Consider the following 15,826-nt stretch of genomic DNA (forward strand, 5'->3'; position numbering starts at 1 on the left):
AGCCCACGTCCCAGACGTTGCAGGCGATTAACCCTATTAGCGGCTGTCTGTCATGCATTGCTGCCACCATCCTGACTCCCCCATGATGTAAATACCCCAGTTTTCATCTTTTCATTATGCTGCCATAGTCATCTTCACCGTGACTGTTTTGCTCCTGGTTAACTCCACTTCTTAGTCCACCCCCCCCACCCCCTCCACCTCCACCTCCCACTCCATCTGGAGCCTGAGCTTTCAAATCGTCCACCACACTCAAGCAGGCCGCCCGTCTATGGAATGGATCCACGTGTTGATCAGATTCAGCACAGAGAGCATCTCTCTCCTCTCTCTCCACCACCAAACCACAGTCACTCCCCCGCAAAATGCTCTCGCTTATCTTCGAGACGTTTTAATGCTGAATACAACTGAATTTCTTATTTGTACGTTATATAGGCACCATTTTCCAAAAGTCAAACTCAATTTCCTTTAAAGAGGCCAGGGATTAGTGTTCAGTTTTCTCCATAATTCTTGGCACTTTCCCAGATTCATTCTAGAAAAATTACTGTAAATCACTGTAAAGGATTTGTGACAAATACTCAATACAGAATAAATATTGGATTGGGTAGGTGCTCCTTGAAACAATATGAATAAAATGTTACAAGTCAGGTTGGAAATTCTTTACCTCCTCACTTAACTGACATGAAATGTTTGTTTGACCCCGTAGGTGCATGTGCGGCCAGCAATATGAGGCAAACCCCCACCCATGTCCCCTTTGCGCCTCTATAACCGATGGAATGCCTCCCGCCCTCCAGGGGGCAGTGTGGACAAAGCAAACAAGGGCATAGCGCCCCGCTCCCCGTGGATCCCGACAAGAGAGGAGGAAGAATGACAGGGTGATAACAGAGGATGGGCCTGGGACCAGGGAATTCCCATTCACGTAATTATGCATTTTCCGGACGCTTCTCGCCAGGGTGACCTACATAGCTCTGACTGAGGTTCATAACCTGAACTACAATTAGAGGGTAACACCCTTCCTTCCATGTCCTGATTGGCTCTCTTACGTCATGCTGGAGGTCAGCAAGTAAAGCACAGCTTTATGAAGAAAGCCACACAGGCAGAGATGCAAAGACTTCAGAACATGGGTCATCCTTGACCTTACCTGCTCTAGATGTGCAATCACTAGAGGCATCAACAGCCACACATCATTTTTGGTTGTAGGAATTTAGAGTATACTGCAAAAAAGAAGGATTTTTAAAACACTGATTAACCAATCACCACCATCTGTAGCAGTCACATGGTCCAATCCTTTTGTTTACCCATGAAGCCAGCAAGGAGTATACCATTGTGCCTCTGAGGTTGAAGGTTAATTAAGAAGCAAGATCTTCTCATCAAAGCTTATTTACCCCACACGTGTGTGTGAAACTCGAGCCATATCGCCCACCTGTGGGGGATGCTGGCATTGCGGTCCACCGTGTTCCCAGTCCGTGCCTCGAGCCACTCTCTGAAGAGGTGAGACGACGGGAACACAGCCCTGTGACGTTGGGCCACAAAACTCATTAGAAAGTTCCAGGAGCTAAGGGGCCAATTAGACTCCACTCATTTCCTACCTGCGCATCGAAAACACTTAACAGTCATTTTTCATTATTAATACTGCAACACCGCTGACCGGGCAGAAGCAGATTTAATTCGATCAATTAACCTCACCGCAGAGAGCCCTGTGGGTCTGAAGCCCCGCCCCTCCCCCGTGAAGTTGGTATGGTCCAGGTGGGGGAGACACTACCGTTGCATGAATATTAATTCTCACCTCCGCAGTTCGGGGAGGTCCGGGGTGAAGGTGCAGGTGAGGCCTTCGCCCCCGGGGTGTGCCCCCTGCTCCGCCGATGACCCTGTGCCCCGCTACCAGCACATTCGCCGGCGGCTCGTGAATTTAGCACGTTCAGTCCAGCCAGCTATTTCAGGAGCCCATTTGCAGTCTGGAATCACACATCGAATCGAGTTTGAGGACACTTCACAGAGGGAGGAAAAACCATCCGTACACACAACACGTTTTCGGTTTTCCCTCTCAAAGTTTATTTATTCTTCGTTAACATGTACAAAAATAAACGAGACGCCAATCTGGTACCGTTTCCGAAGAGGCCAAGCCCCTGCTAGCATGGTAGCATAGAGCTACATACTGCCGCTTATGAAAAGAAAAAAAATCACAAGATGTTTGACACGAGAGAGACACAAAGGAGCCGTGCACCGTCTGAGATGGCCGACTGGGGACGGGGCACCACCCCCGATCCTCAAGACTGTTGGAGTGAAGTGCACAAAGCAGTAGGCGCTATGACAGTCCAAAGCTTCCAATCTGGAATGTTCCTCTCGGGATCAGAGAGCCCCTGCCGGTTATCTGAAGATCAGCCCGCACTTTAACATAGCTACCTGTTGGTGGCGCTCAACCGGCGCTGTTCAAAGCAGCAGGGGCTCACCGGGAGCTGGCTCTGTAGCTGTGACCCACCCTGAGTTCTGGTCCCCACAAAGGAACCCCCCCCCCCTCCATGGATCCCAGCACTGTGGTGACACCCCCCCATACATACACAGCTCTAGGCCAGACGTTGCACTAAACAACATCCTCCTAAAATGTGGCTCCCTGTGAGAGATCAGTACAAAGATCCACAAAATCTTAAAAATGATTTCCTTAATGCCCTTACGTTTTAAAATATTAATAACTTTAAATTCTCCTTAATTATCATAATCTCTAAACAGAATTCAGAGAATTACTGCAACCTTCCTGCAGTCTTCCTGCGCTCCTGGTCCAAAGGGAACGAAAAGCGTCTGACAGACACACTGACTTCTGTCCTGCGGTCCCCAGGATCGAGGATCGGGGCCGATTCCCAGTGGAAGGAGCCGCACGCTGAAACGAACACAGCTGTAGCCGTAACCGGCTTCCCCGTGAGCGTCTGTTTAAATCCGTGGACCACGGTAATCGAGACATTCATGTTTCTGTAGTCGCACGCCAAACACCTCCAACCTGGCTGGATTTAGCAGACCCAGCAGGCCTCATAAGCCTGGTCCTGAAGCGAGAAGCTCCGCCTTCACTTCCCGCCACTTATGCAAATAAGACGCCCGGAAATCTAAAGGAGAGGCGCTTGTTTCACATCTGGGGGAAAGTTAGTTACAGGCTGCAGTCACACGCCATTTGTGAGATTACTACGCAGCCAGAACGTCATTCACAAGACTAAAAAATTACAGCCCCATCCTAGAACATGGCAGATATTAGAATATTTAGCTGAGGGTCATGAATTCCAGGCATGAATTAATATTTAGGTGCGATTTCCCTCCAGTAATATATAACAACAATGAGTCAGAAACGGGGCAGCCACCTGAAGCTCGGTGACACCAAAAACGATGTGGCACTTTTAAAATGAACGAATGCAGAGAGCAGGGCAGGGATGTCACTCCGCCCAGGCTGGCACGATGGGGGTGGGGGGTGCATGCCAACCACTGAATTAACTTTTTTTGTGCTTGTGAAACTGGCATAGGACTAACCGTCCTGCTGATCTCCAGGCCCGGGGGGGGGGCGTACACAACCTCTAAAATGTTAACATGTATACTGAAGAGATCAGTAAACTTTCAGATCTTGTGTGGATGTACAGTACAGCCGAAAGCGCAAGGCCTTCCGACACTGTAACGGAAGCAGGATTTACCCGGTGGGGGGACACAGCTTTGCCAGAAACTCCCCCCCCCCCACCCTTATTCTCCGGTCACCCATTCCTCCGAGTTGTTAGGGACACGCCCCCCTTCGCGGCATCATTGCCCCCCAGCCCCCTCTACACCATGACTGACTCCCCCCAGGTCACTCGGAATCCCTACAAACCAGAGCCCGCCCCCCCCCCAGACATTACCACTCCTGTTTCCGACACCATATCCAGCGTCTCCTGACTTTCGCTTTCGCGGCAAAAAAAAGAGAAGAAACGGTTAATAAGTCCCTGCTCTGTGTTAGACGGGCTGATCAGCAGTTTGCACACTCCCCCAACGTCCTGCTGACAGACCAGCGCTCAAAATGCTTATCGTCACAAAAAGAGGCTCGCACGCCCTCCCCAGTAATACCGGCAGAGGAGAGTTCCACAATAGCTACCGTGTAGACAAACGTCCCTCCCCCGCTTTCCCCCACCATTACGGGAGGGGGGGGGCAGAGTAGTTCAGAAGAGCTGCAGTAGGAACTCCGGCGCCCACTCCAGCGCAGTCTGTGCCACGGCCAGAGCAGCGGCTCCAAGGGTGGCGGAGATGCCCCACACGGCTGCCTTTAACAGCGGGCTGCTCCCAGAAGGCGTGGCCACATCAGGGGGCGGGGCCAGGGCAGGGTCACGCTGGTGGAGCTGCTGACGCAGGATGGCGTCTGGCCGCTGGTGGAGGGTGGCCAACTGGAAGCCCTCGAAGCAGTTAAGGGTGATGCTTGGATGACGGACAGGGAGAGAGAGAGCGCGAGTGAGAGAGAGCAAGAGAAAGAAAGAGAGAGAGCGGAAGAGTGAGAGAGAGAGAGAGCGAGAGAGAGAGTCATTACTCAAGTGTACAACAGCAGGGCAGCTACTGGGAACAAGCAGCTTTTAGCTGTCCTTAACTGCTACGCCTCCTATTGGCCAAACGCACAAACAACCCAAGAGCAGCTTTTCAACTTTCAAGCATGCACCATTTTCAGGAAACCTTAACTTTCACTAAAAAACATGTCACAAATGAAAAATTTTTAAGGGATTGACCCTTTAAGAAATATGTCCTCCATGTCCTCTAATCCAGCGGAAATGAATCATATTCATCATCTGCTATCTCTGTGCTTCAGATTACTCGGGTGTCAAACTTCACTTAGCACTCCAGAAAGGTTAGGGGGGCTATGAATATTTGCATACGTCTTAAATTTAATTTTGACACCCCTACATGCGTGTACACCCCGCACCCCCACCAAAGCAGGTCAGAAACCTGGGTGATATACGGGGGAAATTTTAATTCAACAGTTTGGAATTGCGTTTATGGTTATAAATCTCATTAAAAACTCATAAAATATTCACCTCTCCCCCATTATCCCCCTGCCAGACGCACTGTAAACACGGCGCAGAATGAAGTGCAGACGAGCCCCGCTGCGAAAACGCGCCCCTCTTCCCCGAGAGTGCGACAGCGGCGTGCACAACAGTGCCGTACCTTAAAGACTTAATTTCCTTTAAAATTAGACCTGATTCCACTCTCCGGTTTCTCATTAGGATCTGGATGCTAATGCTATAAAGCTGAGAATAGCTGACAGGTAACACTAGGGCAATTAACTTTTAAACTTCACTAGCTGAGACCTCAAGAGGCAGGTTTTCCCCGTAATGAAACGTGCTCATCGCAAACGGCCGATGGACTGGCTTACGCACATCACACCCCCCCGCCCCCCCCCCCCCAAGGGCCACCGTAACACTCCCCAGCCACCTGACTCCCGGACGCGATGCTCGCGTCACGCTGTAATTCTTCCTCTTGGCAGTGGAACGCAACCTGGGGGCGAACGAGACGTTTGATGTTTTTCCTGAGTCAGGGAATGAAGCCACTGTGTGCCTTTGCTCTGTATTTCCGGATCCCACAGACTCTCGCGCTCACACTCCTGGAACGAGTGAGTCACAGGATCCCAGCGCAGGGTGCGGGTCGTGTGGAAGGACCCGGAAGCCGGCAGGGGGGGGGGGGACTGAGCCACACGCCACTCATGGCGATACAGCAGGAAAGCGGGCAGATTCGCACGTGACACTGACATCCGACAGGTACAGCACAGCCACAGACACACCCCAGCTTATACCCCCCCCTTCTCCTTCCCTGCCTTCTCCCCCCTTTCCTCCCTTTTCCCTACATCTCCTTTCCTACTCCTATTCTCCCTCCCTCTACTCATCCTTCTTCTCTCTCCTCTTCCTTCTCACTCCCTCTCCTTTTCTCACTCTCCCCTCCCTCTCTGCCACTCTCCCTCCCTTCTACCTCCCTCCTCTCCCTGCCCTCCTTCTCTCCCCTCCTTCTTCCTCCCTTCTCCTCCTCCTGCACCACCATCACTTTCCCTCCCTTTCTCCTCCCTCCCTCTCCCTCTACCCTCCCGCCCCTCCTCCTTCCTTAATCCTACTCCCCACAATCTCCCCTCCTTTTCCCTCCTATCCTTCTCCTTCCCTCTTTCTTTTCCCTCTCTCTCTCACCCACCCTTCCTCCCTCTCCTTCCCCTCCCCTCTCTCCCTCTCCCTCTCTCTCTCCCCCTCTCCCTTCCTCCCCCACTCTCTCCCTCCCCTCCTTCTTCCCTCTCTCCCTCCTATCCCCTCCCACTCCCTCCCATCCCAGTGTTACTGAGGCAGCCATTCCCCTTCACTCGCTCCCCGGTCACAGGGTGGGGATTTGGGCAGTGCAGAGAAGCAGCTCTCGCCATACAGCCCTCCCCACTTCAGACAGTCATTTAAAATATGGAGAGATGCCCACCAGTGGCAGTCTTCCCCTCTCTCTAGAGTACCGTGTTCCATCACCAGCTCCCGTCAGAGTGCTCGCTGTCCATTCAGCCACTCCCCCTGGAAGATCCCATTGGCTCCTGGAGGACAAACCATCACTGCCTTTGTACAAAGAGGCTGCTGGCCCATTGACTCACACCCCCTACAGGTCGAACCCTGAATAACGGGCTCTACCACGATACATGTTCCCATAATGAGTAACAGACAAACGCCAGCCAGGCATCACTGTACCGTAAAAAAATCTTCCACCAGCAGGGGGCAGTACAGTCTACCCACTTCAGACAGGGGTGTGACAGAATAAGCCAAAGTAAACTCAGTCACTTACAGCACAATCCCGGCCCGCGCGCGTGATGGGAGCAGTACCCAGCTGGGGCCCGGGGGAGGTGGGGGCACGTCCTGATAGGCTGATGGAGATTAACTCGCCAGCTGTGCCCCCCACCCCGCCCTTTGTTCATGGTGGGAGATGCTGCTCCCCCAGCACTCTGAGGACCCTTTGAAGTCCAATTGGTGCTTTCAGCCTGTATTGCCATAAAAATGAGGAACGTTTCGCCTGACTGAGGCTGTTCCTGATCCTCCAAGTCCCCAAAGGTCCCATTTTATTCAAGTCACATGCTGAGATCCAGTGACAAAAAGTTTGTTCCTGGCTGGAAGGGGGAGGGCAGAGTTGCGGGGCTGATTCAGGGCCGTTTTTTAGGGCATGAGGGGGGCGATTGAGTGAAAGGTTAAGATGGTGTGCACACACATTTCATCTCCATCGGGAACAATGCAAGTGGGGGACAGGCTGCAGCCCCCGCTCCGCCCCAAAGCCGGCACACAAACTACCCCCCCGGCTCCCTGCTGAGGCCCTACAGCCCCAAGAGGCCACAGATGCTGAGGGGAGGTGTAATTTATGCAAAATTAGGCATGCACATAATTACCACGGGACATGTCTCATTTATTGCACTGTTGCCCCCAAAAGGGGCCTTGAAGTCCCCCTTCAATGTGCAGGGGTGGGGGCAAGGGGAGCAGGAGCCAAAAGTGCAGAGAATTCCTCTTGCTGCACCCAACTGACATGAGAAGAAGGAAAAAAAACAAAAGAGTGAACCATACAGGGAGAACAGCAGCTCCATAAAACTGTGAAAGACTTTCTCCCTGTAGGAAATGACATCTGCAAATTCAATCTCGCAGCCAGACAAGTAAGGTTTATATCTGAAGGATTTAGATGCGACCGGGCAGGGCTCACACTGGTCACATTTCCATAAGCGGTGAAGATTAGCGAAAGCGATGAGGCCAGCAGCCGATTCCGTACTCCACAGCGCCACCGGCTGGCCGCATGCAGAAGAGCAGAACCCGCCATTTAGCCGCATGCCGTGCGATTTAATTAATACGTATGGCGATGCGCGATTTACGGGTGTGTGCCCTTATGTGAGGAGACGGGATGTAATAAGCAGCTTTTAACGCGGGTGTTTTTGGCCGACTGCAGGAACCCAGAGGCGTTAGCGATGATGCAGCGCAGCTATCAAAAGGCTTCCGTTAAAGTTTAATTCGCTGGTGCGACAAGAGCTGCGAACGCGACTTTCGCCGCATCTATTAAGCGAAGGATCGCCGAGCTGCTCGCGTAATTAACTGGAGCTGCTGGAGCAGAAGGCGGAGCGGGCGGGCGACGTGGAATCGGGGACACTGCGAGAGTGCAGCGCTGCCCCCCTCCTGAGTGGAGGACCCCCGCAGCGATCTGCCCGCCACCCCTCAATGCAGCCTCAGCCCCGCCTTAACCTTATGTTCTAACTTGCGATTTGTCAAGATATTTCTGTGAGGCACCAATGGGGGAGGGGGGGGGGGCGCCTGTTTGACTCAAGCCCCCAGGCTCTTAGCAGATGTCATCTTGCTTGGGGGGGATCTAGTGCTGAGCCAATCGGATGGCCCCAACTTCCACCAGTTAACCAATGAGATCCCGGCTTCAGGCCCATAGCTGAGGAGGATGGGTCCTTGGGTCTTCACCCACGGGGGTGAGAATTATCTCTCCCAGCTCAAGGCCCCCGCCCCCCCACTGCCCATCCCCCTCACCTGTGGCGGGACTGCAGGGCAGCCCGGCGGGCCAGTAGTGCAGGCGGGTACAGCGAAAAGAGTTCCTGGGCACGGCCGATGAGTTCCTCGTAGGGCAGGTTCTGCGGGATGCTGGAAAGCAGGTGGTGCACGCTGGCCATGTCGCAGTCACAGCTCAGCACCTGCTCCTGCCGGTGCAGGACGATCTGGGGGAGGATACACACAAACAGCCAGCCGTTTACCTCAGTGGCGGAGCGGGGGCGCCCCACACAGGGCTGGGGGTCTCACTGCGCCTTGATCCGCCTCTGCTCTCGGCCGCTTTAGTGAAGCCGTTATCACGGTCGGTCTGTCATCACCTGCTGCTCCACACGCTAAACACGTGTCAGAGCTGGAAAGGCTTGCAGACAGGCCCACGCCCATTTAAAGGGACAGTGCGGGGTGACCTTCATACCGATATTCCAGCATGCCCAGACTCCATCGCTGGCCATCGTGGTTAGGCCCCGCCCCTTCAGGGCGAAGAAGGGTTGTTCGGCAGCCAACCGGAAAACCCAACAGACAGGCTCATCACACTTCAAAAGGCAGGGGGGGGGGGCCCTTTTGGTACAGACCATGCATCTAAGGGGGGGCTCTCAGAAAACAAGAAACGATTCGCTAATCCAACACCCCCCTCCCCCCCCCCCCCAAAAAAAAAAATTAAAAAAAAAAAGAGAAAAAAAAATGGCGAAAGTCTTCCAAACAAACCTCTGGTGAGATCATTAGGGCTGTGTAATTAACCGGGCAATGAGAGCTGCCCTCGATTCCCACGCGACGCCGGCAACAAAAAGGGGAGATTTTTAAATAAATAAAGTCATTAAAAGCCATGCCCTTCTCTGAAACTTCCACTGGGGTCAGCTACCGTGAAATCCCGTGAAGTGCAATTATTAAAGAAAGAAAAAATTAAAAGGGGGGGGGGGGGTGGAGGAGCGAGAGAGACCTTCAGCGTCTCCCCAAAAACGTCGGCTTTACCGGAAATCGATTCCTATCTGAGTCGACAGCTCGACAAGAGGATCACCGGCGCAGTGGTGTAGCGCCATAGAGCAGAGCACCCCCCCACCCCTCCCCAACATACACATTCATGGGGAGCCGAAAATGTCCAACACAGTCATGGTACATCTTGCAGCGTCTGCTCCTGTGATACAGTTTGAGGCGATAATGTGCCCTTCAGTAATTAATGACTTTAAATGGGCCAAAGGCAGGCGAGTTACAGTACAGTTTGGAGGGGCAGTGGGTGTTTCTTTTCTGTAGTTGGCATGAAGGGAGCAGGAAGCAGGTGTGACAGGTCACATGACAGGTCACATGACAGGTCACATGACAGGTCACATGACACCCCACCGGCTGAGGCGGTTCCTTACCACAGCAGCGAAGTAAATGGCCATCAGGGGGTGGGAAGCCAGGAAGAAGTCATAGAGTCGGAGAACATGCCGGAACTCCGAGAGCACGTGGCCGTACCACGTGATCAGCCAGCTGAGCGCAAAGATGGTGCCCACTTCTGCCCTGCCGGCGGCAAGACATGAACAGCGACATGAGGGCACGCGGTGCTCAATGGTGCCCCCTAGCTATGTGGACTTGAATCAACCATTCAGCTAAAAATAGAGCGATGATTTTGCAGGTGCTGTTTAGCGTGCCTCAGAGGCAAAGATGCACAAGCGGCGTGCGCGATTATTCAGAGCAGGAATCCCAGGCCTCAGGGTGACGATTCAGCGCAAGGAGAAGCACGCGGCTTAGCCTGCCACCCGGCTTACGCAGAGCGACAAACACAACTCAGGGCGTAGCTCAGAACCCTGCACCTTTAAGCTAGACTGATACTGCTGATACGGGTGTGATGAGCCAGGAATGGTTTCAGGGAAGTGATTTTCCAAAAAGGACGAAAACATTGAAAATAGAGGGAAAAAAATTATGCATATAATCATGTCCTATCAGGAAAACTTCACGTTCCATAATTTACAAAGCAGATGCTCCTATCCAAAAACAACATGGGTTTGGTTTTTTTTCTGAAAAACTAGGGTCAGCCAGTACCTGGGGCAACTGGGGGCTGAGGGCCTTTCTCAGGGGCCAAACAGTGACATCATTCTGGTAACCCCAAGATTTGAACAAATGACCTTCTGATCACATACACATGCACGGGTCCTAACCCGCTAAGCCACACAGCCCCCCATCATTCGAGGGATGAGGATGGAGTGAGACGCTGTTAATCTGCAGAGCCGCGCGGGCAACGCACTGGACGGCCACGTCACACTTCTCTGGTCCTGCTGTCCTGCAGCCTTGCCCAGTAGTGTGGGGGGGGGGTGGGGGGGCTGCGGAGTCTTTCTAGCAGGACTGCGGCAGGAACAGCAGCCACCCGAAAAGCGCCATGGGTGATGCCCCCTCCCCACCTCAGCGACACGCCTCCACAGTAGGCCGGACCACCCAGCCACCCGTAGCTCCGTTCTGCTGCAGCAATCCGGGACCCCAAGATTTCGGGAAATAAGCACATTTCAGAGACGTTTCGTCCCTTTAACTCGGCATGGCAGGAGGCGACAGGTCGGTTACCAAGACGACCTGGTGCCATTAATAAGGCCTACGGCTATCGGGACAGCTTTCTAATTGCCCAGGTAATCGTCATGGTAACTTGGTGTCCGCTGTGAGGTTAAATCGGAAAATAAACACACATGGAAGCAGGAGGGCCAGGGGCGTCTTTGTGGCTGAAAATATAGCTTGGAATGACTCGGGTGAAACATATTTGTCTAGCTTAGCTAAAGACCGGCAGCGGGTTCATTCGAAACGGCAGATAATCCCCCTCCCCCCTGGTGAGAGACCCCTGGGACGCTCCGGAGATACGAGGACACGTCACTCTGTCCAGAAGTCTGCCGGTAAACTTGCTACCTCCTCCAAAGAAACAGACATTCATTATTTACTACGAGTCACTTATTCCCTAAATTTTAAATGTCAGATATCTTAAAAATAGCTTCTTTTTATATCAAGCTTGCATGCAATGTTTATAAGAAAGCCACTGGGTTGTTCAAATAAAATGCAGTTGCTTCTGAATTTTTCTGTAACGCTTTGTGTAGCTACTGGGTCTCTGTGTAACGCCTTTATTTATGCTCCTGTAGTATGTTACATGTTCTTACCATATGTATGTTCTAGCTGTGCTTTGACAAAATCTCCTACTCAGTTCCGTCCTACTCACAATGCCACACTGGCACAAGAGCAATAAAAATCCTCGATCCTTTCGAAAAGTCAGTTCTGTCAGCCTGAAGCTCAGCTTTAGCTGACTGCTGCCCCCTCTGGTAGAAGCTGAACGGTGCCATGCGACGCTTCATGCTCCCAGCACAGCGGCTAAGTAACGACCGAGTGCAGCAGGCCCTGCCGGCCGGCTGATAAACATCCCGGCAGCTTTTCAGACGGTTTAATTGGCAAACGGAGCCCGACTGTGCCCCCGAACACAGACGGCAGCCGGCCGGAGCGCTCCCAGAGCCTGACAGCTTCTGGAAAAGGTACGGGACGACTCCCCAATTAAACACCCTAATGGTGCACTTCCTTGTCATTTTAATCAATTATTCACATGCAGCTATAGGGAAGAAAAGCCACGTAACGAGCAAACGAAGGTCCTGCAGCAGTAGAGTGCCGCCACCCTACCCATCCCACCTGGCCAGGTGAGGGGGGGGGTGAGATCAATAGGATAGATTTTCTTTGTATCTCTTACATTTGATCCGTTGCAATTAATATCTCTGCTACCCTGCATCCTCTAGCCATTTGCTGGAGGGGGGGGGGGGGTATTGTCCTTTTTCCCCATGAGTGGAAGTGATTCATTTAGCAGGATCACTGCAAGGTTTTTAAAGTAAAGAAAATAGGGGGGGGGTCTACAGGGTAAGACACAAATAATAAATTCCCAGTGGTCTCGCTTTGTAAAACCAGAGATTCTAATGGGAACCATAAAGAAAGGGCTCACATGCCCCCCCCCCCCAAATATGTGCACTATATGATTATCCCTCAACATCCTCTCCTGCATTCAGCCGGCCGCGAAACTACAGAGTCTGCAGTAAGGAGTTCCTGAAGGAGCTCTGAAGGAGACTGCATGCACATGCACGTGACGAACGGCACGCAGTACAGACCGTCTCCTCCCACACCCACCCCATGCCAATTTCTTTCCAGTATCCTGAGTGGTCTTTCCAGGCATCCATTACCTACGAGAGTTCAATTAGGGAGCTAAATTAATCTGGGGGGAGTGGATCGATCAGGAGCAAGGTGGCTCTAATGTCTGAGCAACGAGACTGCAGACGCTATCCTTTCATAACTGCGTCCATTAATGCTTCTCCATCACGCAAGACGGCAGGCCAATTCAACATTGTCCATTTTACCCACAATTCCTAGTGAGAGAACGCCCATACCTCAGCATGAAGCTGTGCAGCTCTGGGTCTACCTGCTCCAGAATGGGCATCAGGTAATTCAGGATGTGTTTAGTGCTGTCCATGGTTGGGTCCATAAAGTCCCTGTGGACAAGGGGGCACACGGTTCTGTGACATCTGAGCTCCTGTGTCACAGAAATCAAGGGTCATAGGTCACGCCCACCTGAGGTGGTGCTTGGACAGGGTCTCCACCATGGCTATAGACATCCTCTCTCCCACCACCAGCAGGAAGGTCACGACAATGTCGTGGTAGCCTTGGTAGTAGTGCAGCTGGGGGTTCCTCCGCAGGACATCCAGGATGATATCTATGAGCTGCTCCTGGAGCACCTCCCTCTGCTCCACGCGCATCCCTGGGGAGACAAGCCAAGCTTCACCTCATCTTGTGACAGGCTGCACAGAGGGCAGCGTCCGCATCCAGCCATTCAGCATGCTTTTTAACGTCATGTGACTGATCAAGACCAATCAATACCTGTGGGAAAGCGGCGCATAGACCTCCTGACATCCATGAGCACCTGGTTGTAATCCTTGTGGCTTTCACGGACATCTTTGGCTGTTAATGAAGAAAAAGTCCTTCATTAACCAAATGCAGTAATAAATATATGGCAGCAGTCAGAAGTCTGGATGTACCTACTCAGAATCATTTGTTTGTCAACAAGATAATGATCCTAAGCACACTTCGAGGTTATGTAGTAAGTATTATCTTCTTAGCATGGAAAGACATGGAGTGCTGTGACAGATGACCTGGCCCCCACAATCCCCCAACCTAAAGCTGGTTTGGGATGAGTTGGATCAAGGAGTTCCAAGCAAGGTAGCCAACTTGTGCCTAGAACTTATGGAAACTCCTTCAGGACTCTTGGAGAAGCATTCCGGGTGGCTACATCAGGAAGCTGGCTGAAAGAACGCCAAGTCTGCAATGCTGTCACCGAAGGAAAAAGGAGGTATTTTGAAGAGCGCAATATCTGAAAAAAATTTGAGATGTTCAGCACTTCCCTTGGTCGTTGCAATATTTGATGTGTTACTTCATTGCCTCCACGCCTTGTACTATAAGGGGAATAAGACACCTAAATTGTATATAAATGCATTAAAGGTAGGTATGTCCAGAATGTATAACTAGGGGAGCATGGTGGCATTGTGAGTATCACTGTTGCCTTACACCTGCAGGCCTGCGCGTGTTTTTATATTCTCCCCAGAAACGTGGGGGTTTCCTCTGGGTCCTCTCCCACAGTTCAGGGGCATGTAGCTAGGCTAACAGGTGTTTCTAAATAGCCCGTATAACCTACAATGCACTGGCACTCCATCCAGGGTGAACCATAGGCTTGGATCCTGCCTGGGCCCCCCCTCCCTTGATACTGACCAGGATAAGCAGTTAGAAGATGGATGGATTGATAGATGGATATCTACATCTCGGGACGGTTCTGCATCACAAATCAGTGTGCAGTAGTCCTTAACATACTTGGACGTTTGTCAAAGCTATAAAACATACATCACAAATGACAGCATGCAAGCAAAAACACCTGCATTAACATCTGCCTTCTGGTGATAAATTCAGTATGGGGAGCAGAGGGTTCATCAGGCCTGGCACTCGTCTCACCTGGCTTGGCCGGCAGGTTGTAGACATTGATACTGAGCAGCTTGGGCCAGACTTTCCTCCTGATCTCATCGGTAAGCAGCCCACCTTCACTAACAGCTGCCCTGCGCAGGCTCTCTATGTCCACGGGGTCGCTGTTCAGAGCCTGGTGGATCTGCACCAGCTTCTGCCTCTTCTGGGACTCATGCTCTGTACGATACATTTGTAACCAATACAATCAATAACGAGTAAAAATCAATCAATGTTTTGCATAAGCGTAAACAGATAAAATAAAGACATTAAGTAAACCAGAATGTCAGTGGGGATTTAAGGTATAATATTCAGATTAATATTAAGAAGGAGTACTTGAATTATTTTAAATAAATGCATATGCCACGTCTGATGAGAAGGTGTCTTTCTTTCTATGTCACGTCCAGCGCTCCTCCCTCTTGGTCAGAGAGTGCCAAGCGTCACTTTTAAAGAGACAGTATGGAAAACCTTCAAAGTGTTTCACTAGCTATTGTTTTTTTTTATAACTGTGCGATATATTCTATTATAATGGCACACGGGAATTTATCTGGCATATACATCTACTGATGTTAAAAATTATGAATAAACAGCACAGTACCACATAAACATCACACGTTGTAAGGCACAGATTGTCCGGTAGTCGGACAAGCAACTACGGTATGAGTGCGCTGTGTAATTTAACACATATCGATATAGTCCTTCATATATCCAACCAAGGGCTTGAATCTCACCTTGTTTCTTTACCTTTCCATTTTCAGTCACGTTAGATCCGATACTATTTTGCTTCCTTCCCTTCCTCATTTCTTTTGAGAAATCTAAATTATAAATATACACATCGTGGTGTCATTGTGTTCTACACTCTCAACTGAGGTAAAAGACAAAAGGGAAACAAACAAACAGAATACAAATTATTGACTGCCGCCTGTCACATAGCCTTGATAGCGAAACCCACCTTGACCATGCAAAGGCACTGACCCACTTCCCTTTTACCGATTGGCTTAAGAGAAGAAAACGTACAAGTAAGGCCTCTGATTGGACAAGCTTTATGATTAGCCCAACCTTTGAAAGACTTTTAATGCGCAATGCATTATGGCTATTGTAGTTTGTTTCTTCCGTCGTCCGCTCCTCTGTAATGATAACAGAGATAATCGGTTATACTAAAGACTTAGTAATTCGGAATTACTAAGTCTTTAGTAATGATTGATAATAGATAAATTGAATTAATTTAAATTTCTCATTTATAGTAATCACGGTGAGAAATGTGAATCTGTGAATTCATTCTCCCTGGGAGGATTGTTAGTAAATCTTATTTTACAGAGTTTATTTTA

At 50.8% G+C, this 15,826-nt stretch overlaps 1 protein-coding gene across 2 annotated transcripts; it reads right to left on the bottom strand.

Annotated features, from left to right (window-relative positions):
• Positions 1 to 2,022: 2,022 nt before the first annotated feature.
• On the bottom strand, positions 2,023 to 15,476 carry LOC111843920 (TBC1 domain family member 20). Of its 2 annotated transcripts, none has more exons than XM_023811910.1 (8): positions 15,230 to 15,476; positions 14,493 to 14,678; positions 13,371 to 13,451; positions 13,065 to 13,251; positions 12,884 to 12,985; positions 9,869 to 10,010; positions 8,499 to 8,683; positions 2,023 to 4,410 (listed from the first exon to the last, which is right to left on the bottom strand). In XM_023811910.1, exons 1-8 carry the CDS (start codon positions 15,297 to 15,299, stop codon positions 4,158 to 4,160), a joined length of 1,206 nt encoding a protein of 401 aa, XP_023667678.1. In that variant the 5' UTR covers positions 15,300 to 15,476; the 3' UTR covers positions 2,023 to 4,157. The 2 variants fall into 2 exon arrangements, with proteins under 2 accessions (XP_023667678.1, XP_072561474.1); XM_072705373.1 differs by lacking the exon at positions 2,023 to 4,410 and adding an exon at positions 6,296 to 7,501.
• Positions 15,477 to 15,826: the final 350 nt, after the last annotated feature.

Source organism: Paramormyrops kingsleyae, chromosome 23, assembly GCF_048594095.1.
Source record: "Paramormyrops kingsleyae isolate MSU_618 chromosome 23, PKINGS_0.4, whole genome shotgun sequence".
Taxonomy (NCBI): domain Eukaryota; kingdom Metazoa; phylum Chordata; class Actinopteri; order Osteoglossiformes; family Mormyridae; genus Paramormyrops; species Paramormyrops kingsleyae.